Below are 25,184 nucleotides of genomic sequence, written 5' to 3' on the forward strand. Positions count from 1 at the left end.
CTCTTGTTTTTGCAATGACATAATCATACATCAATTATGTAACTATTTGATGACATGGGCTCATCCTGTGGAGTGAACAAAATGGGTCATGTCATGGTAAGTGATTTGCTTATATTATAAAACTGTGGCATACATTTCCCTCCGTTCAGTTATGAAATGATAGTTACCAAGCAACTAGTCACACAAACAAAGCCTGAGGGTGCTTTCCAGCTGATGAGGCGTTCAAAGTGAGGAACTCATGCAATGTCATTTGCGTTGTAAAATAACAGTCAAGCAGTCATTACCTGTATGTTTCGTTATTTGCTTTGGCATATGTATATTTATGTGCTTGTCTACTGGAACTATACGATATATAATCAAAATATGATATACAGTGCATACATGAATAGGCCCAATGTGGTCGTTGAGAGATCATCTGTTAAATGTTTCCTTCAACCTTTAATGGAAGCTGAAGTCGTATACTGTATTATCATAGCAGCGCTGTCTTTACCACTATGGCCTTGTTAGTATCTGAAGACTTTATGGGGTGAGGACCCCGATGCCTTAAGATCGACCTCAGAGCGTGGCCATTCTGTAAAATGACCACTGCTCAAACTCTCAGCTCATCAAGTGAAGTGGGCAGCTCGGAAGTCTCCCAAGTCCACCATGACTTTTCCACCAACTGTTTCTGTCCCAATGTTAACACAAAATTCCTTAGTTTAGAATGGAAAAGCTCCCACTGATCCAGACGGAAATTACTGGATTTCTGGATTTTCCAGAGGATGTGGTGTTTTAATTCAGGCACATTTTAGGATGACCTAACAGAGGTCCTTTGTAATACTTGAGGCTGAGATGCCCTTCACCACAGTTTTAGGTTCAGCTTACCTTTTTAAGGCCATCCTCAGCATGACCAGGCTGTTCAAATGTGGGGTCGGTCCTTTGTTCTGGTACACACCTAAAACATGTCCCTTCTCCAGTTCCCAGGAGATTTCCCTCCCTTTAAATTAAAAAAATAAATAAAAATTCTCTGATGGAATACACAGGCTTTAATGCTGAAAGAAAATCTATCCGTTATTCCAAAAGCAGGGTTAGCTAATCCATTGGTTACGTTTTTGGAAATGAGAAAAATCAACATGAATAAGATCATCTGAATTTATGTTGAATGGGTCAGGCTTCAGGGAGAAGCCAGAAAAAGGAAACCGCTATTGTAAAGTTAATCTATCGTAAATTGCTTAGTCAGTCATTTCCTCATGAGCAACAGTACATCAAAACCAGAACATGGTGTCACATTCCGTTGTCTTCATTTTGTGAACAGTTTTGGTACTCTGCTGTATCTCAGTACTTGTATTGTATGTAGTATATACAGTTTATCATAAGTATTAATACTCATAGTTTATTTAGTGTAGTATATATAATGTAATGTACAGTGTATTCAGACCCCTTGACTTTTTCCACGTTTTGTTACGTTACAGCCTTATTCTAAAATGGATTAAAGTTTTTTTCCTCATCAATCTACACACAATACCCCATAATAACAAAGCAAAAACTGTTTTTTTAGACATTTTTGCAAATCTATAAAAACTGAAATCATATTTACGTAAGTATTCAGACCCTTTACTCAGTACTTTGTTGAAGCACCTTTGGCAGCGATTACAGCCTCGAGTCTTCTTGGGTATTACACTACAAGCTTGGCACACCTGTATTTGGAGAGTTTCTCTCATTCTTCTCTGTAGATCCTCTCAAGCTCTCAGTACAAAGTACTGAGTAAAGGGTCTGAATACTTATGTAAATGCCATATTTCAGTTTTTTTATTTGTAGTACATTTTAGAAAATGTTCTAAATAGTTTTTGCTTTGTTATTATGGGGTATTGTGTGTAGATTGAGGGGGGGGGACGATTTAATAAATTTTATAATAAGGCTGTAAGGTAACAAAATGTGGAAAAGGTCAAGGGGTCTGAATACTTTCAGAATGCACATTATTTAGTGTGTGTGTGTGTGTGTGTGTGTATATTATATAAATATATATACAGTGGGGAGAACAAGTATTTGACACACTGCCGATTTTGCAGGTTTTCCTACTTACAAAGCATGTAGAGGTCTGTCATTTTTATCATAGGTACACTTCAACTGTGAGAGACGGAATCTAAAACAAAAATCCTGAAAATCACATTGTATGATTTTTAAGTAATTAATTAGCATTTTATTGCATGACATAAGTATTTGATACATCAGAAAAGCAGAACTTAATATTTGGTACAGAAACCTTTGTTTGCAATTACAGAGATCATACGTTTCCTGTAGTTCTTGACCAGGTTTGCACACACTGCAGCAGTGATTTTGGCCCACTCCTCCATACAGACCTTCTCCAGATCCTTCAGGTTTCAGGGCTGTCGCTGGGCAATGCGGACTTTCAGCCCCCTCCAAAGATTTTCTATTGGGTTCAGGTCTGGAGACTGGCTAAGCCACTCCAGGACCTTGAGATGCTTCTTACGGAGCCACTCCTTAGTTGCCCTGGCTGTGTGTTTCGGGTCGTTGTCATGCTGGAAGACCCAGCCACGACCCATCTTCAATGCTCTTACTGAGGGAAGGAGGTTGTTGGCCAAGATCTCGCGATACATGGCCCCATCCATCCTCCCCTCAATACGGTGCAGTCGTCCTGTCCCCTTTGCAGAAAAGCATCCCCAAAGAATGATGTTTCCACCTCCATGCTTCACGGTTGGGATGGTGTTCTTGGGGTTGTACTCATCCTTCTTCTTCCTCCAAACACGGCGAGTGGAGTTTAGACCAAAAGGCTCTATTTTTGTCTCATAAGACCACATGACCTTCTACCATTCCTCCTCTGGATCATCCAGATGGTCATTGGCAAACTTCAGACGGGCCTGGACATGCGCTGGCTTGAGCAGGGGGACCTTGCGTGCGCTGCATGATTTTAATCCATGACAGCGTAGTGTGTTACTAATGGTTTTCTTTGAGACTGTGGTCCCAGCTCTCTTCAGGTCATTGACCAGGTCCTGCCGTGTAGTTCTGGGCTGATCCCTCTCCTTCCTCATGATCATTGATGCCCCACGAGGTGAGATCTTGCATGGAGCCCCAGACCGAGGGTGATTGACCGTCATCTTGAACTTCTTCCATTTTCTAATAATTGCGCCAACAGTTGTTGCCTTCTCACCAAGCTGCTTGCCTATTGTCCTGTAGCCCATCCCAGCCTTGTGCAGGTCTACAATTTTATCCCTGATGTCCTTACACAGCGCTCTGGTCTTGGCCATTGTGGAGAGGTTGGAGTCTGTTTGATTGAGTGTGTGGACAGGTGTCTTTTATACAGGTAACGAGTTCAAACAGGTGCAGTTAATACAGGTAATGAGTGGAGAACAGGAGGGCTTCTTAAAGAAAAACTAACAGGTCTGTGAGAGCCGGAATTCTTACTGATTGGTAGGTGATCAAATACTTATGTCATGCAATAAAATGCAAATTAATTACTTAAAAATCATACAATGTGATTTTCTGGATTTTTGTTTTAGATTCCGTCTCTCACAGTTGAAGTGTACCTATGATAAAAAATTACAGACCTCTACATGCTTTGTAAGTAGGAAAACCTGCAAAATCATCAGTGTATCAAATACTTGTTCTCCCCACTGTATATATATATATACACACTACACTAAATAATGTGCATTCTGAAAGTATTCAGACGTGTGTGTATGTATATATATATATATATATGTGTGTGTCTGTATATACATATACACAGTAGATATCCGTATTCATCCCCCATCCATAAGTATTCACATTTTGTTGCGTTACAAAGTGGGATTAAAATAGATTCAATAGTGATTTTATTTTTTTTTGTCATTGATCTACACACTTTAAAATATTTTTGTATAGGCCCTGCCTAAATCAGTTCAGGAGAAAAATGTCAAATAAGTTACATGGACTGTAAATAATAGGGGTTGACATTATTTTTTAATGACTTCCCCTTCCTCTGTGCCCCATACATACAACATATGTAAGGTTCCTCAGTAAAGTATTGAATTTCAAGCACCGATTAAACTACAAAAACCAGAGAGCTTTTTGAAAGCCTCAAAGAAGGGCAGGGATGGGTAACAAATCAGAAATTGAATATCTCTTTAAGCATGGTCAAGTTAATAATGATGCTCTTTGGATTATGTATTAAACCACCCAGGCACATCAAAGATGGTCTTGCTTCTGATCTGAGCTGCAGGACCGGATAGAAACTGCTTAGGGATGTTACCATGAGGCATTGGTGATTCTAAAACAGCTACAGACTTCAAGGGCTGTGATGGTCGAAAACTGAGGATGGATCAACAACATCGTGGTGACTCAACAATAATGACCTAAATTACAGTGAAAAGAAGAATACAAATACACAGAATAAAAATATTCCAAAACATTAATCCTGTAAGGCATTAAAGTAATCTTGCAAAAAAACACACACCAAAGGAATACACTTTTTTGCCTAAATGCAAAGCCTTATGATTGGGTCATATCCAACACCACACATCACTAAGTAACTGTGTCCTTGTTTTCAAGCATTGGTGTGGCTGCATCATGGTAGGGGTATGCTTTTCATCTGCAAAAACTGGAGTTTTTCAGGATAAAAAGAAACGGTGTGGAGCTAAGCACTGGCAAAATCCTAGAGGAGAACCTGCTTCAGTCTGCTTTACACCAGTCACTGAGAGGAACCTTTCAGCAGGACAAAAACCTACAACACAAGGCCAAATCTACAGTGGCGTGTCTTACCAAGAAGAGAGTGAACAGTTTTGACTTAAATCTGCTTGAAAATCTATGGCAAGACTTGATAATTGCTGTCTAGCCATGATCCCCAACACCTTGACAGAGTTTGAAAAATGTTAAAAAGAAAAATTGGCAAATATTCCACAATCCAGGTGTGCAAAGCTCTTCGAGATTTACCTAATAAGAGTCAGCTGTCATCGCTGCTAAAAGGGTTTCTAACATGTATTGACTCAGGGGGTGAATACTTTTTTAATCAAGGTAAATTAATGTGTTATTTTTCATCTTTAAAAAATTAAGTGATGTTTCTTCCACTTTTTTGTGTAGATTGTTGACAAAAAATGACAAATCCATTTTAATCCCACTTTAAATAGTTATGATAGGCACTATATCAATGGATTCTGCACTGTATTGAAGCATAAGATGTTCTTCTCCTGACCAGTGAATCATAATTGCAGCTCTCAAAACAAATTGAGTGAAGCCAACTTGTTTACATGTGGTATTTAATCAGGTGGATACATTTTATTTAGCAGAATATGCCTGGACAAGTAGCCATTTTATAAATAGTGGGATACTGCACTGATTTACACCTCTCCAAATCTCTCTTCTTGATAGGAAACTTCAGTTGCTGTACGATGTCAATAGGGGTCCATTAATGGTACATTTCTGGTGAAGCAATCACAAGGCATCTTTGCTCTGCTATTTCTCAGTGAGGAACTTGTCCAGTTGATTGGTCAAGTGATGCCTAGCTCTTTAGTCATCTTTGATTTTGCTTCAGAAAACTCAGGCGAGTTGAATATGTGATTTGGTGGATGAGCTTTTCCCACCGTTGGATGAACAATCACAATGAATTCCACCAATGTCAGTCAGAATGTACATCCGTTTTCCCTAACTCCCTGTCCTCTTCTCCTTCCAGAATCCCCCCGTTTGTCCACCGCCTCCATCAGTAGTAATGAGCGGGCACCCTCCGCCACGCCCTCCGACTGCTCCGACTTCCCCTCCGCTGGCCAGCGCCCCGTGAGCCTGGTCTCCACCTTGTCCTCGGGGTCCGGTTCGTCCCGGGACGACAGCCCCGCTCCGCCTCCACCTGGCGGCACCGTGCCCCCTACCGGAGACGACATCGACTTGGAGCTGAATCCTCCGGTTGACGTCGGCGATCAGGACCGCCAGCACCCCGATACGGCGGTCCCTTCTGGGGAAGGACTGGTCTCTCGTGGCGGGAAGTTCGACCAGCTTAACAACAACACTGCCACGCCCTCGCGGGCTGCCAGCACCCGCCACACGCCCCCGTTATCGCCCTTCGCAGCCATAACTATGGCGCCCAACCCCAAGATCACTTACTTGGACCGGGTGGTCATGGAGATCATCGAGACGGAGCGCATGTACGTGAGGGATCTGCGCAGCATCGTGGAGGTACGTGACAAAGTATCCTCTTTGCTTTTAAAGCGCTTCCATGCATTACACAGTCAAATTGACCTTGGTATTTGTTGGTTTGCCTGTACAGTTGCAGGGAAATGTCTTTATTGCAAAAGAGCTCCGTCAAAGTTTTGCCTATACAGAATTTTCCATTATCCCTCTATACACTGCTGGTGGTCAAATCATAACAGTTCTGTGTATAGTGAGTAGGCTGTTTATGTGAAATATCGCAATGAAAACTGATTAATGCACTTGCGGGTGTAGAAAAGGCACCCCTAGCGTGAGGGACACTGGCGGGCAGACTGTGTCGCAGGCCTGGGATGTTTGCCTGTGACAGGTGGGCTTTCTCTTCACAACCCCTTAGACGTGTCACACGAGGGTCCAAGTCCCATTAGCACGCCCCATCTGCCAAGCCAGTCCCATGATTGGCCTAAACTTAAGGCTAGGCACAAACAAAGAGAGGTCAGTCTGAAGGACAGTCTCAGATTTACTGTGTTGTGTCTGGGATGACAATGCTCATAAAATCACATTTTAAGGCATGTTTGTAAACCATTGCATTGTGTGGACCAAAGAGATTGACAATGTAAACAAGGGTCTTTCATCTGGTCTCAAGTCGGGTGATTGGCTGGGCTATTCATAGATAGCTGCGAGGATTTGGTTGTCGGCAGTAGGAAGGCCTCATGCTGAGTTGAATCCTTCAATCTCAAGCAATTTGAGTAACTCCAAAAGAGCGTCGCTGGAGAGCTGTCATTCACTTAAATGGCAAATCCAGTTAGCGTGGTCAGATCAGTGCAGCATAGGGGGCTTAGCAGGTTTGTTTGTGTGCGAAAGAGACTGCAGCGCGACCACCTGTTTCTTCTTTGCGTGTCAAGGCTTCTGACCACATTTAACCACATGCCACTCCATTTCAGCCAGTTCTCTCGACTGTATGGAACTGACTTGAACATTTTGACTTTTATCAATGACTTATTATCAGTGGGTGGAGATAGGAATCCATGGATACCAGGTGTGACGTCACTGGGTTTACTATTATTAACCCTTTAAGACTAATGCTGCGGGATCATCTCCTTACATAACAATGGGTCTTGACTGGAGGATCATGCCGGTCCTTAAGCAGACAAGTCAATGTCTTCTTCCATACAGGATGCTGCATGTGGAGATTATGTGTACATTATGCACTGCACAGAATGATTCATCAAACATAATCCAAATATGACAACTTTGCAAACGCCATTAACTAGTGGGTGAACACACACAGACGCAATAGTGTTTACATACTGCTTTACTCATCTCATATGTATATACTGTTTCCTGTTCTACTGTATTTTAGTCAATGCCACTCCGACATTGCTCAACCTAATAGTTATAGATTTCTTAATTCCATTCTTTTACGTTTAGATTTGTGCGTATTGTTGTGAATTGTTAGATAATACTGCACTGTTGGAGCTAGGAACACAAGCATTTACTTAGATACTACTGCATTGTTGAAGCTAGGAACACAAGCATTTAGTTAGATACTACTGCGCTGTTGGAGCTAGGAACACAAGCATTTACTTAGATACTACTGCGCTGTTGGAGCTAGAAACACAAGCATTTAGTTAGATACTACTGCACTGTTGGAGCTAGGAACACAAGCATTTAGTTAGATACTACTGCGCTGTTGGAGCTAGAAACACAAGCATTTAGTTAGATACTACTGCACTGTTGGAGCTAGGAACACAAGCATTTAGTTAGATACTACTGCATTGTTGAAGCTAGGAACACAAGCATTTAGTTAGATACTACTGCACTGTTGGAGCTAGGAACACAAGCATTTAGTTAGATACTACTGCACTGTTGGAGCTAGGAACACAAGCATTTAGTTAGATACTACTGCATTGTTGAAGCTAGGAACACAAGCATTTAGTTAGATACTACTGCACTGTTGGAGCTAGGAACACAAGCATTTAGTTAGATACTACTGCACTGTTGGAGCTAGAAACACAAGCATTTAGTTAGATACTACTGCACTGTTGGAGCTAGGAACACAAGCATTTTGCTACACCCACAATAACATCTGCCATATCAAATTGTATTGGTCACATGCACATGGTTAGCAGATGTTATTGGTCAGATACACATGGTTAGCAGATGTTATTGGTCAGATGCACACGGTTAGCAGATGTTATTGGTCAGATACACATGGTTAGCAGATGTTATTGGTCACATGCACACGGTTAGCAGATGTTATTGGTCACATGCACACGGTTAGCAGACGTTATTGGTCACATGCACACGGTTAGCAGATGTTATTGGTCACATGCACACGGTTAGCAGACGTTATTGGTCACATGCACACGGTTAGCAGACGTTATTGGTCACATGCACACGGTTAGCAGATGTTATTGGTCACATGCACACGGTTAGCAGATGTTATTGGTCACATGCACACGGTTAGCAGATGTTATTGGTCACATGCACACGGTTAGCAGATGTTATTGGTCACATGCACACGGTTAGCAGACGTTATTGGTCACATGCACACGGTTAGCAGATGTTATTGGTCACATGCACACGGTTAGCAGATGTTATTGGTCACATGCACACGGTTAGCAGATGTTATTGGTCACATGCACACGGTTAGCAGACGTTATTGGTCACATGCACACGGTTAGCAGACGTTATTGGTCACATGCACACGGTTAGCAGACGTTATTGTGAGTGTAGTGAAATGCTTATGCTTCTAGATCCGACAGTGCAGCAGTATCTAACAGGTAATATCTAACAAATTCCACAACAAAACCTAATATCTAACAAATCTAAGTAAAGGGATGGAATAAGAATATATACATATAAATATATGGATGAGCATCTGACCGAGCGGCATAGTCAAGATGGTATAAAATACAGTATATACATATGAGTATGTGGCCAATAAAATTAGATTTCATGTACGCGTACACACACCATGCTGATATAGTGTTACAAAGGAGTGTGCTCTGTTATTCCAGACCAGCTGTGGTTTAGACACACACACACACACCACGCTTAAGCAGAACACTTACATACTGTACACACATACTATGCTTTTAACACACACTCATCAGTCGAGAGCTCAGTCAAGCAAATCCTGCTGAGAAAAGGATTGTACAATGGCTGCTCACACACTCATTCTCTCATGCATGTCTTCCTCTCGATAATTGTATATATATATTTTTTTAGCTAGACACCGTACTCTTAGAAATTGCAATCATATGAAAATGTATTCCATGAATACCTAAATGAGTGAATGTTTTCTCATCCTCCTATGATAAATGACATCTTGAAACTGTAGCACTGTTTCATTTTAAAGGACCAGGATGATACTCTGGAATGACTTATGTAGCTGACCGAAAATGATCGATACGGACCGGACCGACCATTATCAAGGACATTTTACTGATATTCATAATAACAAATAGTATCCTTTACTAGAGGAAAGTGATGTTTCAAATAAAATAAGGGGACAATGATAACCACAACATTTAAAATAGTGGTAGTTGTCTTACGATAGATTTTTTTTATTTTTATAATATTACACTTATCTTGATATGGATTTTTGTCCATATGGCCCAGCTCTACAACATACCATTCGTTACCATCACATTTATTTGAAGTAGTAGAGTCAGTGCTTTGCATTTCTTCGCCTTTTTTGTCCTGAAATCCATTGGTTACTTGGTTGGGTTAGGGTTGGAGTACTTGATTGGGCTAGGGTTAGGGTTGGAGTACTTGATTGGGTTAGAGTTGGAGTACTTGATTTGGCTAGGGTTGGAGTACTTGATTGGGTTACGGTTGGGGTTGGGGTACTTGAAGCTTGACAAAGTTATGAGTGCCCAAAAGGCGGCTATCCAGAATTAGACATTTAAAAAAAGAGCAAGATCCCACTCAAGTAACTGATTTCTGTCTGTAGAAGAGCTCTCGGCTAACTTGACATAGTATTAGCGACCTTCAGGAACTCTGTATACAATCTCACATGTCATTTGCGTGGCAACTGATCCATCAACATAGTAAACCTACGAAATTACAGCTCAGAACCTCAGATTAGCCAATCGGGGCACAGAAATATCCCTCTCTGTCTCAACAGAGGTCATATGGTTGTGTTTTTTATTCTTAAAAAATATATATTTACCACGTAAATTCACTGAACACATTCTCATTGATGCAAAGTATCAATGACCCAAGTCTGCCTCAGAAGTAGTCCTATACTGTCGTTCCTGCGCTGGGTAAAAGTTGCCTGTAGGCACAAGTCTAGGGTGAGCACCATCCCTCAATCCATTATGTGGGAAAATGCTAAACTGACCTTTATTAGTGTCTCTGGGGGAAAGTTCCTCCTACTTCATGACCTTGACCCCACACTATACATCAATGCTCTAGCTCAGTATTTGCCCGTCTGGCTGAAAGTCTTTGTTAGCATGTTAGGCTGGAGTTGGGACTTGACTTCCTCACAAGTAGAGGATCAGAAGCATCTGCTCAGACTTGTCATTATATCACTGTAGTGTATCAATTCAATTGAACAGCTTTATTGGCATGGGAAACATATGTGAACATTGCCAAAGCAGTTCAATACAAATGAACAGTAAACATTACATTCACAGAAGTTCCAAAAGAATAAAGACATTTCAAATGTCATTATGTCAATATACAGTGTTGTAGCGATGTGCAAATAGTTAAAGTACAAAAGGGAAAATAAATAAACGTAAATATGTGTTGTATTTACAATGGCATTGGTCACTGGTTGCTCTTTTCTTGTGGCAACAGGTCACAAATCTTGCTGCTGTGATGGCACAGTGTGGTATTTTACCCAGTAGGTAGGGGACTTCATAAAAATTGTGTTTTCAAATACTTTGGATCTGTGTAATCTGAGGGAAATATGTGTCTCTAATATGGTCATACATTTGGCAGGAGGTTAGGAAGTGCAGGTCAGTTTCCACCTCATTTTGAGAGCCAGGTCTGCCTACGGCAGCCTTTCTCAATAGCTAGGCTGTGCTTACTGAGTCTGTACATAGTAAAAGCTTTCCTTAAGTTTGGGTCAGTTACAGTGGTCAGGTATTCTGCCATAGTGTACTCTCTGTTGTTTTTGTAAATTCTTTCCAGTGTGTCAAGTAATTACGTATCTTTTTGTTTTCTCATGAGTTGGTTGAGTCTAATTGTGTTGCTGTCCTGGGGCTCTGTGGAGTCTGTGTTTGTGAACAGAGCCCCAAGGCCAGCTTGCTTAGGGGACTCTTCTCCAAGTTCATCGCTCTATAGGGAATTTAGCGGCTCTTTTCTGGATTTTGATAATTAGCTGGTATCGGCCTAATTCTGCTCTGCATGCGTTATTTGGTGTTTTACGTTGTACACAGAGGATATTCTTGCAGAGTCTTTAATTTGGTGTTTGTCCCATTTTGTGCATTCTTGGTTGGTGAGCGGACCCCAGACCTCACAACCATAAAGGGCAATGGGTTCTATAACTGATTCAAGTATTTTTAGCCAGATCCTAATTGGTATGTCAAATTGTATGTTCCTTTTGATGACATAGAAGTCCCTTCTTGCCTTGTCTCTCAGTTCGTTCACAGCTTTGTGGAAGTTACCTGTGGCGCTGATGTTTAGGCCGAGGTATGTATAGTTTTTTGTTTGCTCTAGGGCAATGGTGTCTTGATGGAATTTGTATTTGTATTTGTGGTCCTGGCAACTGGACCTTTTTTGGAACACCATTATTTTTGTCTTACTGAGATTTAGGTCTGACAGAATCTGTGCAGAAGATCTAGGTGCTGCTGTAGGCCCTCCTTGGTTGGTGACAGAAGCACCAGATCATCAGTAGACATTTGACTTCAGATTCTAGTAGGGTGAGGCCGGGTGCTGCAGACTGTTATAGTATCTCTGACTTAGCAGGTTCTTCAATTAAGTCAAACAAATGTTATCAATGGTAACGTGCATGGGTTGATTTATGTGTGAAAGGCACAAGACACCTTTTTTACTTTCTCACTGAAATGACCAAAAAAATTATCTTCAAGCTTGAGTTGTTGGAGGATGCAAGGGAGGGCCTCTCTATAGATATCAAACAACAGAGGCATGGTCCCTAAATCTATTTAACTAACCACACAGCGCCAACCCTGGGCACTCCTATACGAGCCACCCCTCCCCCCCAAAATATGACTTCACAATCGTCCAGGATCTTACCTGACCATTCATTCAACCATAGAGAAAACCCATACTTACTACTCAGTATTTTCTCTCACAATTCCCTCTTTGACGTTTGTGGGTTTTGGGTGCTGGCCATGGTGCCTGGTTTGATTTTCATTCGAGCCTCTTTAACCGGCTCAGAGATGTAAAACGATACATTGTACGTGCGCGGGTTTCGCATGAGCTGGAATTTCCCTGTGAACTTGGAAATGTTTTAGCAAAACTATGCCTCGGTGAGGTAAATCCGTAAGATTGGAAAATGAGCGGTGTAACACAAAATCCGAAGCGGTGTTCCACATTCGGGAGAATGTTGACTTTTCCGTCGAAGCAGAAAGAACTGATTTCACCGTGGGCTTTAGTCCACATAATAGTTTTGATGTGTGCTGTAAATGACATCTCCACTGACACCATTTCTCCACTGTATTTGATGAGCGGATACCATAACCCCATTGGGGTGTGGATTGCCTGTGTATTCATTCGTTAAAATTCGTGATGTACGTTTTTGTTGAAGTATGCTGACTCGTATACGTTTGCACCAAATAGGTCAGTGTATTCAGGCACGACTCCAACCACTACCCCACCCTACCTCATTATCCATTCAACCATATGTAACAGGATCCTTCTCTGCCACGGTCGACTCGAGATTCAAACCAGTGTTCCCAACCATACAGCATACCCTTGAAGCCACCGACATTAGCGCTAGCCTGGGGTCTTCCAGTATTTTAGGTCTCTGGGAAGGTGGCATCAGTGAGCGACGCTAACTTAGCCCAATATGTATCCTTTCCATTGTTGGCCTGCATGCTCTTGTCCCATGAGCATTAATATGACAGAGAAGCAAGGAGAGAAGGAAACACTAACACACTTCACTCTAGAAAGTTTGCTTCCTCCCATGAGGAGGAAAACAAGTCTTTCTTTCTCTTCCTTTCTTTCTCGCTCTCTCGCTCTCTTTCTCTAGCTCTCTCTTTCTCTAGCTCTCTCTTTCTCTAGCTCTCTCTTTCTCTAGCTCTCTCTTTCTCTCGCTCTCACTTTCTCTCGCTCTCACTTTCTCTCGCTCTCACTTTCTCTCGCTCTCACTTTCTCTCTCTAGTCACTTTCTCTCGCTCTCACTTTCTCTCTCTAGTCACTTTCTCTCGCTCTCTTTCTCTATTTTTCTCTCTCTCCTTTCTTTCTTATATATATGAGTGTGTGTTAATATGTATGTATGTGTGTGTGTGTGTGTGTGTCTGTCTACATCACCAGCATGTGTTGAATAGATGAGAGAAAGTAGTCCCCAAGGAGCAGGTTGTCTGATTTTAGACTGAGGAAAGCCTTGATTTACAGGGAGTAAGGGGAAAGGAGACCTCCCTCAGTGAGCCACCAGGGAAGAGCTGCAGACATTGAACAGAAGGGGGGGGGGCGCTAAACGATAACCCGTGATCAAGCAGGAAATCAAACTAAAACATGTTGATATTAGTATCTTGCTTTATTTCGTGGGGGGAAGTAACTGTTTAGATACTAACAGTGTGGAGTGGTGTGTGTTGGATTTAGTAATGAAAGTGTAAATAGACGGCTGAAAATTCTGAGCAAATCCTACATCTGAGGTCTGATCTGCTTTGCTGATTATACCTTGACTGCTTTTCAGATCAACTGTAATCTAACATGCCTCCACCACAGCCTAGTTTACACTTGTTTGTGCGTACGTTCCCGAATGTGTGTGTGTGTATGTGTGTGCCCTTTTGGGGAGTGTGTTTGTGCCCTTTGTGTATGTGTGTAGGTACCTATGTGTGTAGGTAGCTGTGTGTGTGTGTTCCCATGTGTGTAGGTACCTATGTGTGTAGGTGCCTGTGTGTTTGTGTATGTAAATTGGTACAGTACATACTCTAAGATAAGCCTTGAGATCATGTGCATCTGTTGAATAACACGTTTTGTGTATTTAAGAGGGAATAGGTGTGTTTTTTAAAATTGTATTTATTGAATATTCAAAACGAACAATATACTTGCAGTGAAGCCGCTCAACAACTACATCATACCAGTCATCCAACAGATTCCCATTCAGAGCGACACACAGAAGCATCCAGGGTCAATGCCCTGCTCAAGGGTATGTTGACTCATCTACCACCAGGCCAAAAAACATGAACCCCAACCCTCCAAGATCCCCCCCACAGTTCCTCAATAGCTGTCCCTCAACCATTCGAGACCCCTCCCATAGCCCCCCCCCCCCCAGAAAAAAAATATTCAATTCATTTCATTCCCCACCCCCAAGAACCCACCCAATGCACCAACAACCAAGAGAATGAACTAAAGAGACAAAAGGAAAAGACAGAAGAAAACAGCAAACAACAATGCAAAAAATAAATATAAAATTAAAATAAATTTCAAACAAAAGACATCAAGGAGAACTAAAACTATAACAGCGATGCCAACTGTATATGTTTGTGTGCATGTCTGGCGCTATTACATGTATGTGTGTGTTCTTGTATGTGTTTATTTGAATGAGAGTGTGTGTGTATATGCATGTGTACAAACACCTGCACGGCATCAGCCTCAAGCAAACTGGCATTAGTTGTAAAAACACTGCCACTTAGTGACAAATACATTTGAATGACACTATGTTTTATTTAGACTTTATTCAACATTTTTTTTACAACTTTTATCTTTGACCATCATTCTATCTCCCACACAGCAACTCCCCTCCCACTTGTCTCCAAATCCACATCCCAACCGAGAAGGAAATCCAACTAAAACATATTGATATTAGTATCTTGCTTTATTTCGTGGGGGGGGGAGTAACTGTTTAGATACTAACAGTGTGGAGTGGTGTGTGTTGGATTTAGTAATGAAAGTGTAAATAGACGGCTGAAAATTCTGAGCAAATCCTACATCTGAGGTCTGATCTGCTTTGCTGATTATACCTTGACTGCTTTTCAGATCAACTGTAATCTAACATGCCTCCACCACAGCCTAGTTTACACTTGTTTGTGCGTACGTTCCAGAATGTGTGTGTGTGTGCCCTTTTGGGGAGTGTGTTTGTGTTTGTGCCCGTGTGTGTGTGTTTGTGTAAGTAAATTGGTACAGTACATACTCTAAGATAAGCCTTGAGATCATGTGCATCTGTTGAATAACACGTTTTGTGTATTTAAGAAGGAATAGGTAAGTGTGTTTTTGGATAAAGGGAAATTTGCACACGTCATTGTGTAATGAACTATTCCAATGAAGATTTGCATTGGAAGATGAACACAGAGACTGATGTACGTGCACCCGCCCACCTGCGTGTGTACTTGTAAAGAATAAGCTTTTGTTTAGTTTCGAGACCCCTCCCATAGCCCCCCCCCCAGGAAAAAAATATTCAATTCATTTCATTCCCCACCCCCAAGAACCCACCCAATGCACCAACAACCAAGAGAATGAACTAAAGAGACAAAAGGAAAAGACAGAAGAAAACAGCAAACAACAATGCAAAAAATAAATATAAAATTAAAATAAATTTCAAACAAAAGACATCAAGGAGAACTAAAACTATAACAGCAATGCCAACTTTATATGTTTGTGTGCATGTCTGGCGCTATTACATGTATGTGTGTGTTCTTGTATGTGTTTATTTGAATGAGAGTGTGTGTGTATATGCATGTGTACAAACACCTGCACTTGGTCCCGTGTGGCTCAGTTGGTAGAGCATGGCGCTTGCAACGCCAGGGTTGTGGGTTCATTCCCCACGGGGGGACCAGGATGAATATGTATGAACTTTCCAATTTGTAAGTCGCTCTGGATAAGAGCGTCAGCTAAATGACTTAAATGTAAATGTTTAGTTTTATCTAACCTCAATTCACCAGACTGCACAATGTTGTGTCCTTCAAAAACCTGTTTTGGGCCTTGGTTATGGTACAACGAAACTCCAATGTTTAGACAACCGCCATGATGTACGCAGTCGTTGTGGCATCTCTGTTCTCGCTGGTGTTCTCTGTTCACCTCGTATGATCCCTTGACCTGAGTTGACCACTTCGGTTAAAGCATATAGCCCACACATAGTTCCTATCTGTTATTTATCCACGTTGAATGTGCTATAATGTCTGCAGATGTTGGACTGCATCCCATTCCCAGGAGGATTAACAAAATGCAGCATGTTAAGCCTAACATCACAGATCTAGTACAAAGCCCCTCTCCGACGCTTGCTTACACTGAGTAAAGCGGATACCGCTTTGCGTTTGCTTGCGCCAAATTGGAAGCTGACTGTTACGTGGGCGCTAACAGTGTTATTTTGGTCAACCAGCACGATGATTACTATCTTTTTTGTTCGGTGCATTTTGAACTGCTAGACAAAAACGAGACATGTCAGATTTCACCATGCTGTTCACCTACGCCCTCTAGTGGATGGATGACTAACTGTTACACACACACACACGACTCCACCCAACCTGAATGACTGGAACTGAAAGCTGGAGGGTCTCAGTATTTATTTTAGCACAAAGTGGCATATCAATATTCAACACACAAACATACACACTCATGCTGTCACTTGCGTATGTTATATTGTCTCATGACCAAGTTTAGATGACAAAATAATTGTTGAGGGTTTACAGTTATGAGATCAGCCCAGACCCTAAAATAATGCTGACTTGTCAAGCAGTTTGCAAAAGGGTCTGATTGCTCCCTCTTTTATTTTTTAATACAGATTTCAGTCTACGGACGTATGTAAAAGCCTGACCATAACATAGCAGTCCTGGCCATAACATAGCAGTCCTGGCCATAACATAGCAGTCCTGACCATAACATAGCAGTCCTGACCATAATATAGCAGTCCTGACCATAACATAGCAGTCCTGACCATACCATAGCAGTCCTGACCATAACATAGCAGTCCTGACCAGAATATAGCAGTCCTGACCATAACATAGCAGTCCTGTCAATCATCATCCAGAGAATGGTACAGTAACTACAGTATGAATTTTCAAAACATACTTAAATGGCATGTTATCAGTGTAACACGGAGTATCTCAGAATCATTTATGTTAGTTATGTTTGAACTTTGACATGTATTGGTTAGATACAACCCAAAATAATATAGAGACAATCAGGGCAGATGTAAAAAAAAAAAATAGGCATTGAATCAAAGAAAGTATTTAGGTAAATAGACTTTATTAGTCAAAGTAGAAAAAGTTAAGAAATTAGGGGTTGTGTGTGTGTGTGTGGCGCTCACTCTGGTTGTTTAAATGTTTAGTGACGTGAGAAAGGACGAGAGGTGGAAAAAAGGAAGGCTTGAAGGAGGGGCAGGAGGGGAGAAGTGATCTGGCATCTGCAGTTAGGGGAAAAGTTTCTGTCTGGCAGACTTTCACCCCCAATAGAGGACAATAGGAGAAGAGAAAATGGACATTAGTTTAATCATGATGGAACTTTGCTGTCTGTATTATTAGCTCTTTCAGGATAATAGTGTCATTAGTGCTAACTTCACGGACTAATTCTGAGCTAGAAAACCCATAACTGTTTTGAGGTTCCCTAAAGCACAAAGAAACTATTTTACATTGGTTTCAAATAAACCTTAACCAATTTCACTACCTCAGAAGTTTCAGCGCTACATTTACCTTCATGTTGTCTGATTCTGGCAGTTAATTTGCACCCTTCAAGAGAATCTACTTTGTAATAATATGTGAAATGCTCAAATGACGCACACTTATTCAACAGGAGGTCAAACCCTGAGAATTGTACCTGTTTTGGATAGGGTTGGGCGTTGGACTTCTCCATCTTCTGTTGCCTCTTGGCCTGCTTCTTCTGGGACTTTTCCCTTTGGCTCCTCAACCATTCCTCCTCTACCTTCTTTCGTTCCTCCATTGCCCTCAGCAGCTTGGACCTTTTTATCTGCTCAAACATAGCACAGGTCATGCCTGTGTCTAAATTGCCTTTGATCAACTGGTCCCCTTTCTTGTCCTCGTTTACGAAGGTCTTCTTGATCTTTGTCTCGTGGTTTTGTCTTATTATTTTGTTCAGCCAGTACACCGCCCTTCTGCACTTGCTGTTTTTGATGAACGCTTTTTTTTCTGCCTCATCTTGGAAGTCCTTCTCCTCTTCGTCACTGGTCTCGGTCTGGAGGCTGGAGCAATCTGAGCCCTCTTGCTCCTCCTCTTCTTCCTCCTCTTCTTCCTTTCTCGCTTCATCTTCATCCACCAGGAACTGTTTGTGGTTCTTCTTCAGTTCCGCAATGATCTTCTGACGTTCGATCTCAAAGGCCTCGGCCTGAGCCTTCTGCTCAGCTTCCTCGGCTTGAGCCTTCTGCTCGGCTTCCTCTGCCTCCTTGAGGAGCCTCTGCTTGGCCTCTTCACTCTCCAATGAAGGGACGATCTTCCCCTTGTAGACAACATCAACATCGATCCATTCGTTGTCATCAAACTCGATGTCCATCACTATACATTGAGCCTTGGCAGCCATCTCAGGCTCTGAATCCTGGTTGGGCTCCGGAGCTTGGTCAGTCTGGGTCTGGAGCCAGGACTGTGGTGTGAGGTCGGCCTGGGGCCTGGGCTTGCACACGATGAGTCCCCAGGGCTCCGATGTAGCCTGATCACCCTGCACCTGTAGCTCTGTCAGGCTCTGGGTTCTCATTCTCTCATTCGCTTTCTGTAATTCAAAATGTTAAAACTAAATTAACAACAATTGCAATTACGAACACTATTCTGCTATTCAATAATAATCATCATAATACTCATGTAATGTCATTATCATTATTGTTATTGTCATCATATAATGTCATATATCATCATCATAATCTTGGTCATGTCTGCCTTGCCTGCCATTTTAGCATCTCAAACTGTTGTTGATGCTCTCTACCAGCTTTCATGATCCCCGTCTGTCTCAGCTGGAGATCACAGTCTTTCAGGTTTTGCTCCTCCCTGCATATGGCCTTGAACCACTCAATTTCAGCATTTTTCTTCCTCTCAATCTCTTGAATAGCTTCCTGTAGTCGTCCTTCAAACTCCTCTTCCATATTCTTTCTAAGGCGCATCTCTATCTTCCTTTTGATTTGTTGGAGTTTCTCCAGCTGTCCTTCTTTCATCTTCCCTAGCTCTTCCTCCAACTCTGTTCTTCTGTTGGTCTCCTCCTGGATCATGGTCCTGGCCCTCTCAACCAGCTGAGTCCTTTTCTCTCTCTCTTTCTTGACCTTATTTTTGCACCTCTCCAGAAGGCTTTGCGCGGCCTCCTGCGCCTGCTCTGCTTCTTCCTCCTCCATCCGGCGGAGCTTATCTTTTAGAAGCTGATTCTCGGTCTCTCTCTCCTCCCACCTCCTCTCCATTTCTTTATGGAGTACAATATTGCACCTCTCCTTGGTGCTCTCTGCTCTCTTTGACTCATCCTCTCTTTTATCTGTGAGTCCTCTCTGACCTTTGATCCTTAGGTCAGGACTGCTCGATTCATTTGCCATTCTTCTAACAGGAGTAACAGAACATACACAGTAGCAGTCAAAGGTTTGGACACACCTACTCATTCAAGGGTTTTTCTTTATTTTTGTTATTTTCTACATTGTAGAGTAATGGTGAAGACACAAACTATGAAATATAACACATGGAATCATGTAGTACCCAAAAAAGTGTTAAACAAATCAAAATATATTTGAGATTCTTCAAAGTAGCCACCCTTTGCCTTGATGACAGCTTTGCACACTCTTGGCATTCTCTCAACCAGCTTCATGAGGTAGTCACCTGGACTGCATTTCAATTAACAGGTGTGCCTTGTTAAAAGTAATTTGTGGAATTTATTTCCTTCTTAGTGCGTTTGAGCCAATCAGTTGTGTTGTGACAAGGTAGGGGTGGTATACAGAAGATAGCCCTATTTGGTAAAATACCAAGTCCATATTATGGCAAGAACAGCTAAAATAAGCAAAGAGAAACAGTCCTTCATTACTTAAATTTGATTTATTTAACCCTTATTTTACCAGGTAAGTTGACTGAGAACACATTCTCATTTACAGCAAAAACCTGGGGAATAGATACAGGGGAGAGGAGGGGGATGAATCAGCTAATTGTAAACTAGGGATGATTGGGTGACCGTGATGGTATGAGGGCCAGATTGGGAATTTAGCCAGGACACCAGGGTTAACACCCATACCCTTACGATAACTGCCATGGGATTGTTAGTGACACCCGCTTAACATCCCATCCAATAGACGACACCCTACACAGGGCAATGTCCCCAATCACTGCCCTAGGGCATTAGGATATATTAATTTAGACCAGAGGAAAGGGTGCCTCCTACTGGCCCTCCAACACCACTTCCAGCAGCATCTTATCTCCCATCCAGGGACCAACCAGGGCCAACCCTGCTTAGCTTCAGAAGCAAGCCAGCAGTGGGATGCAGGGTGGTATGCTGCTGGCCCAAAAGACATGGTCAGTCAATCTGGAATTTAAATCATTTTGAAAGTGCAGTCGCAAAAACCATCAAGCGCTATGATGGAACTGGCTCTCATGAGGAACATCACAGGAAAGTAAGACCCAGAGTTACCTCTGCTGCAGAGGATAAGTTCATTAGAGTTACCAGCCTCAGATTGCAGCCCAAATAAATTCTTCACAGAGTTCAAGTAACAGACACATCTCAACATCAATTGTTCAGAGGAGACTGCATAAATCAGGCCTTCATGGTCGAATTGCTGCAAAGAAACCACTACTAAAGGACACCAATAATAAGAGACTTGCTTGGGCCAAGAAACACAAGTAATGGACATTAGACCGGTGGAAATCTGTCCTTTGGTCTGATGAGTCCAAATTTGAGATTTTTGCTTCCAACCGCCGTGTTATTGTGAGATGCAGAGTAGGTGAACAGATGATCTCAGCATGTGTGGTTCCCACCCTGAAGCATGGAGGAGGAGGTGTGATGGTGTGGGGGTGCTTTGCTGGTGACACGGCCTGTGATTTCTTTAGAATTCAAGGCACACTTAACCAGCATGGCTACCACAGCATTCTGCAGCAATATCTGGTTTGCACATAGTGGGACTATCATTTTTCTTTTCAACAGGACAATGACCCAAAACACACCTACAAGCTGTGTAAGAGCTATTTGACCAAGAAGGAGAGTGATGGTGCTGCATCAGATGACCTGGCCTCTACAATCACCCAACCTCAACCCAAATGTAGATGGTTTGGAATGAGTGAAGGAAAAGCAGCTAACAAGAAAATAGTAAAAATAAAGAAAAAACCTTGAATGAGTTGGTGTGTCCAAACTTTTGACTGGTACTGTAAATACAACACTTCCAGAACACATATGCTAAATACACCATTCACACGACACATATCCCATGTTTCTTATTCCATAGAGGGAGAATGCAAAGAACACAATCACCACCAAGAGCCTATGAGCAGTACTACAGTATACATGTACGAATAATGAGCCCCACCACTAGCCTAAACTTTGACCTCTGTGACCACACCCACATATTCTGATTGGTTCTTTCCTCATATGAATCATTTGCTTGGAGAGACAGTTTCTTTACAATAGCCATTGTTCTCTAAACCAACTATCTTTCTTTACAAGTAGTTGAATTATTAAAACACGTAATGTAACCACAATGCTATCTGTTTCCTATTTATCCAGTAGCCGAGTTTTAATAAGACATTGAATACATTTCTACTCACCATCATCCAGTCACTCCAACTAACTGTCTGTGACTGAATCAGTAATGGATTTGGGATTTTGTGTGTTTGACCTCATGACAACGCATTGTGATGTCATTCTAATGTCATGCCTACGCTGACCATGCCTACGCTGAGCATCACAATAGAGTCCTGTAAACTGCCCCACTGAATTACATAGAAAACAATTTAATAGGATTTGTATGCACTGCCACCTTAACAGTTAGGCCTAATCAGAGACAAATATTTGCCTGCTGTACTGTATACACATATACAGCTGAGGCAAGCGCACCACTTTTAGTTTTGGTTATATTTTAAATGTGCTTTCATGGGTTGCATGAATGCTAGTTTACTTTATCCTGGTATTTCCCAATGACCAGTGTAGAATATTATGTTTTTTTTTATTTGTAGTTTTTAAATCACTAGCTACCCTTTTCTTATTTTAGTCACTGGTGAAAATTACACGCAGTTATCTGAACATTTGCAATAAAGACCTAATAAAAATACTCATCAAAAACAGACTACACTTGTGCACTACCAGATTATATAGTGCATTACCTTTGACCAGAGCCCTGTGGGCCGTCCCGGATAAAAGGTAGTGCACTATTTAGGAGAGAGGGTCCCATTTGGGACACAACGTTAAGGTATTACTGAAGTCAGGTGAAGGTACTTACCAATGCATAGAGATCATATTGTATTACTCTTAAGTATTCTAATTCCTAATTCTATGTACCAACCGGCCCTCTGTCGCTCAACTGAATCAGTACTGGTGGATTTGGGCTTTTATACCCTTTCCTGCATTGTGATGTCATGCCTATGTCTATGATGTCATGCTTAGTGACACGCACATTCCAGAGTTAGCCATACTCCTACACAAATGTCTCGATTTTTGCAACAAGAGTTTTCCTGTATTTCTGTCCTCCCTAATTTCTTGTGTTAGTTATATCAGACTGCACGTACATGTCAAAGACAGTTAGATGTCCCTGATACATTCCCATCCTCTGTTTCTCATAGAAACAGAATGCAAACACCACAGAGATACGTGAAGAAAAGTACAAAACAAAATCCAAAATCATGTATTTTATTTAACTAGGCAAGTTAAGAACAAATTCTTATTTTCAATGACGGCCTAGGAACAGTGGGTTAACTGCCTTGTTCAGGGGCAGAACGACAGATTTGTACCGTGTCAGCTCGGGGATTCGAACTTGCAACCTTTCGGTTACTAGCCCAATGCCCTAACCACTAGGCTACCCTGCCGCCCCATATGCTTGAGGTACTATCTATATGTGGCTCCGATTTTCCCCAAAATGTCCAGAAAGTACCCGTTCTTACCAAGTCATTTATACCAAATAAATCCCTGTGGTAATAGGACTTTAAAACACAGCGTTATGATTTGATAGGTGTCCATAGCTCTTTGGAAAAAGGGGGAAAAGTAGCATACGTGTGTTTTCAAGACTAGGTGTGAGCATGTTTCATGAACAAGGCGTTAGTTAGTTAGACTTTATTTAGTAGATAGTGTGTGGACCTAAAATGCTCAGTGATGAAAAGTGGAAAATCCATACTAAAATGTATGAATAAAAGTCAATGAATCCACTCTTTTTTTTGTTTGGGACTTTTGCGTCATGATGTAGTCAGGTGAATTGTGACTGAGGTGTAACTATATCTGCCTTGCAGGACTACCTGGCCCACATCATCGACCAGGCAGACCTACCCATTAGACCAGAACAGGTGTGTGCCCTGTTTGGAAACATCGAGGACATCTACGAGTTCAACAGGTGAGCCGCTGACTAACTCATTTCTCTTATCCTTGTGAGGATGTAGTGAATTACTGTACGAAGGAGTGAACGACTGAATGAGTGAGTGACACTGTTTTTCCCAGTACCCAAGTTACACACGGATTAACACTATTTCCATTGTCAAGGCAATTCTATTGAACTATTGATGAAACTATTGTGTCCTTAACACAACACAAGTAAGGATTCTCAGGGTCAAAGTCACGTTCATTACATATTTACAAGAGGAGAATTTCAGAATTGATGTGCCTGATTTGATGGGTGAAATTGCTCTCATGGAAATGTTGATTGCTGGAGCTTGGAAGACCACGTTAACGATTATGGATTTGATGTTGGCGACACGTTAACAGGCATGCCTACATGTGCGCGCAACAGACACACACAGACACACGTTAACAGGCATGCCTACATGTGCGCGCAACAGACACACACAGACACACGTTAACAGGCATGCCTACATGTGCGCGCAACAGACACACACAGACACACGTTAACAGGCATGCCTACATGTGCGCGCAACAGACACACACAGACACACGTTTGTTGCACGTCTTGCTCCAGTATACAATGAAACGGCATATTTACTCGGTTACACTTTTGTGACAGGCTACCACTCTCATCATTTGTCATCAATGGTTTGTACACCACAGTTGGTTCATGGTGCCGGGGAGCAGTTTACAGAAGGCCCGCCTGTGTTGACAGTGGTCCTTTGTGCTCTGAAAGGCCCAATTGTATTAGTGCGTCAGATCTAGAGCCAGAGACCCACAGAGGCCTATCAGAGAGAGAGATTTGGGTCGCAAGTGAACAGGCGCCAAGTCCTGTGTTTAGGAAAAATAAATAATTTAGCCACACTGCCTCCCAAAACAATGTCTGTGGGCACACACACATACAAATAGCTACTCTCTCGTCCTCTTATTCACTGAAGCATCTGAACACCAAAAGCTGTGTGCTAAAGATAGCTGGCCTCATGACCAGTAACGTCACCACACTCCTACTGTTTGTTAGTGGTGGGTCGTGTCCAGGCCACCCACCTCGCTATCCTACAGCGCCTGAGATTAGAGAGTCCCATCTATGCTCCAGCATCCACAACAATGTTTGTTAATGGTGGGTCCTGTCCTTTTTAACTTTGATTTACGATGACATGCAATACTCCCTGAAGTCAGAGATGGTACACCGATAGCCTCCCCTTTCCCCCTACTACTGCAGTAGCACGTAAGACGTCTGTCATTAAGTAAGCACAATGAAAATGGCCTTGTGCTTTATATTCATTGGCCAAACGGCATGGTTTTTTCCCAATGTCCTCTAACGAAAGGCATCATTGCTTGCCCCAGGGTCACTGGAATAAAATACAAAACCCACACTGGAGTATTTGAATGAGGTGTAGCACCAAAATAAGCATTTTCTAGCCCTGCCTATTGAGAAGAAGTAGGATCATTCGGTGGCACTTTAGTCAGGGTCACTGTCCAGAGGCCTTTGTACACAG

The 25,184-nt window shown here is 42.0% G+C and overlaps 1 protein-coding gene across 3 annotated transcripts in view; it reads left to right on the forward strand.

The window, feature by feature from the left end:
- plekhg3 (pleckstrin homology and RhoGEF domain containing G3) overlaps window positions 1-25,184 on the forward strand; it is a 119,294-nt gene that overhangs the window by 63,066 nt on the left and 31,044 nt on the right. For all 3 annotated transcript variants that reach the window (XM_071369502.1, XM_071369499.1, XM_071369500.1), the window contains 2 exons: window positions 5,645-6,141; window positions 23,583-23,683. In XM_071369502.1, coding sequence (XP_071225603.1) covers window positions 5,645-6,141; window positions 23,583-23,683 — 598 coding nt within the window. The remainder of the gene's footprint in view (window positions 1-5,644; window positions 6,142-23,582; window positions 23,684-25,184) is intronic.

This window comes from Salvelinus alpinus, chromosome 27 (genome assembly GCF_045679555.1).
Source record: "Salvelinus alpinus chromosome 27, SLU_Salpinus.1, whole genome shotgun sequence".
Classification (NCBI taxonomy): Eukaryota; Metazoa; Chordata; class Actinopteri; order Salmoniformes; family Salmonidae; genus Salvelinus; species Salvelinus alpinus.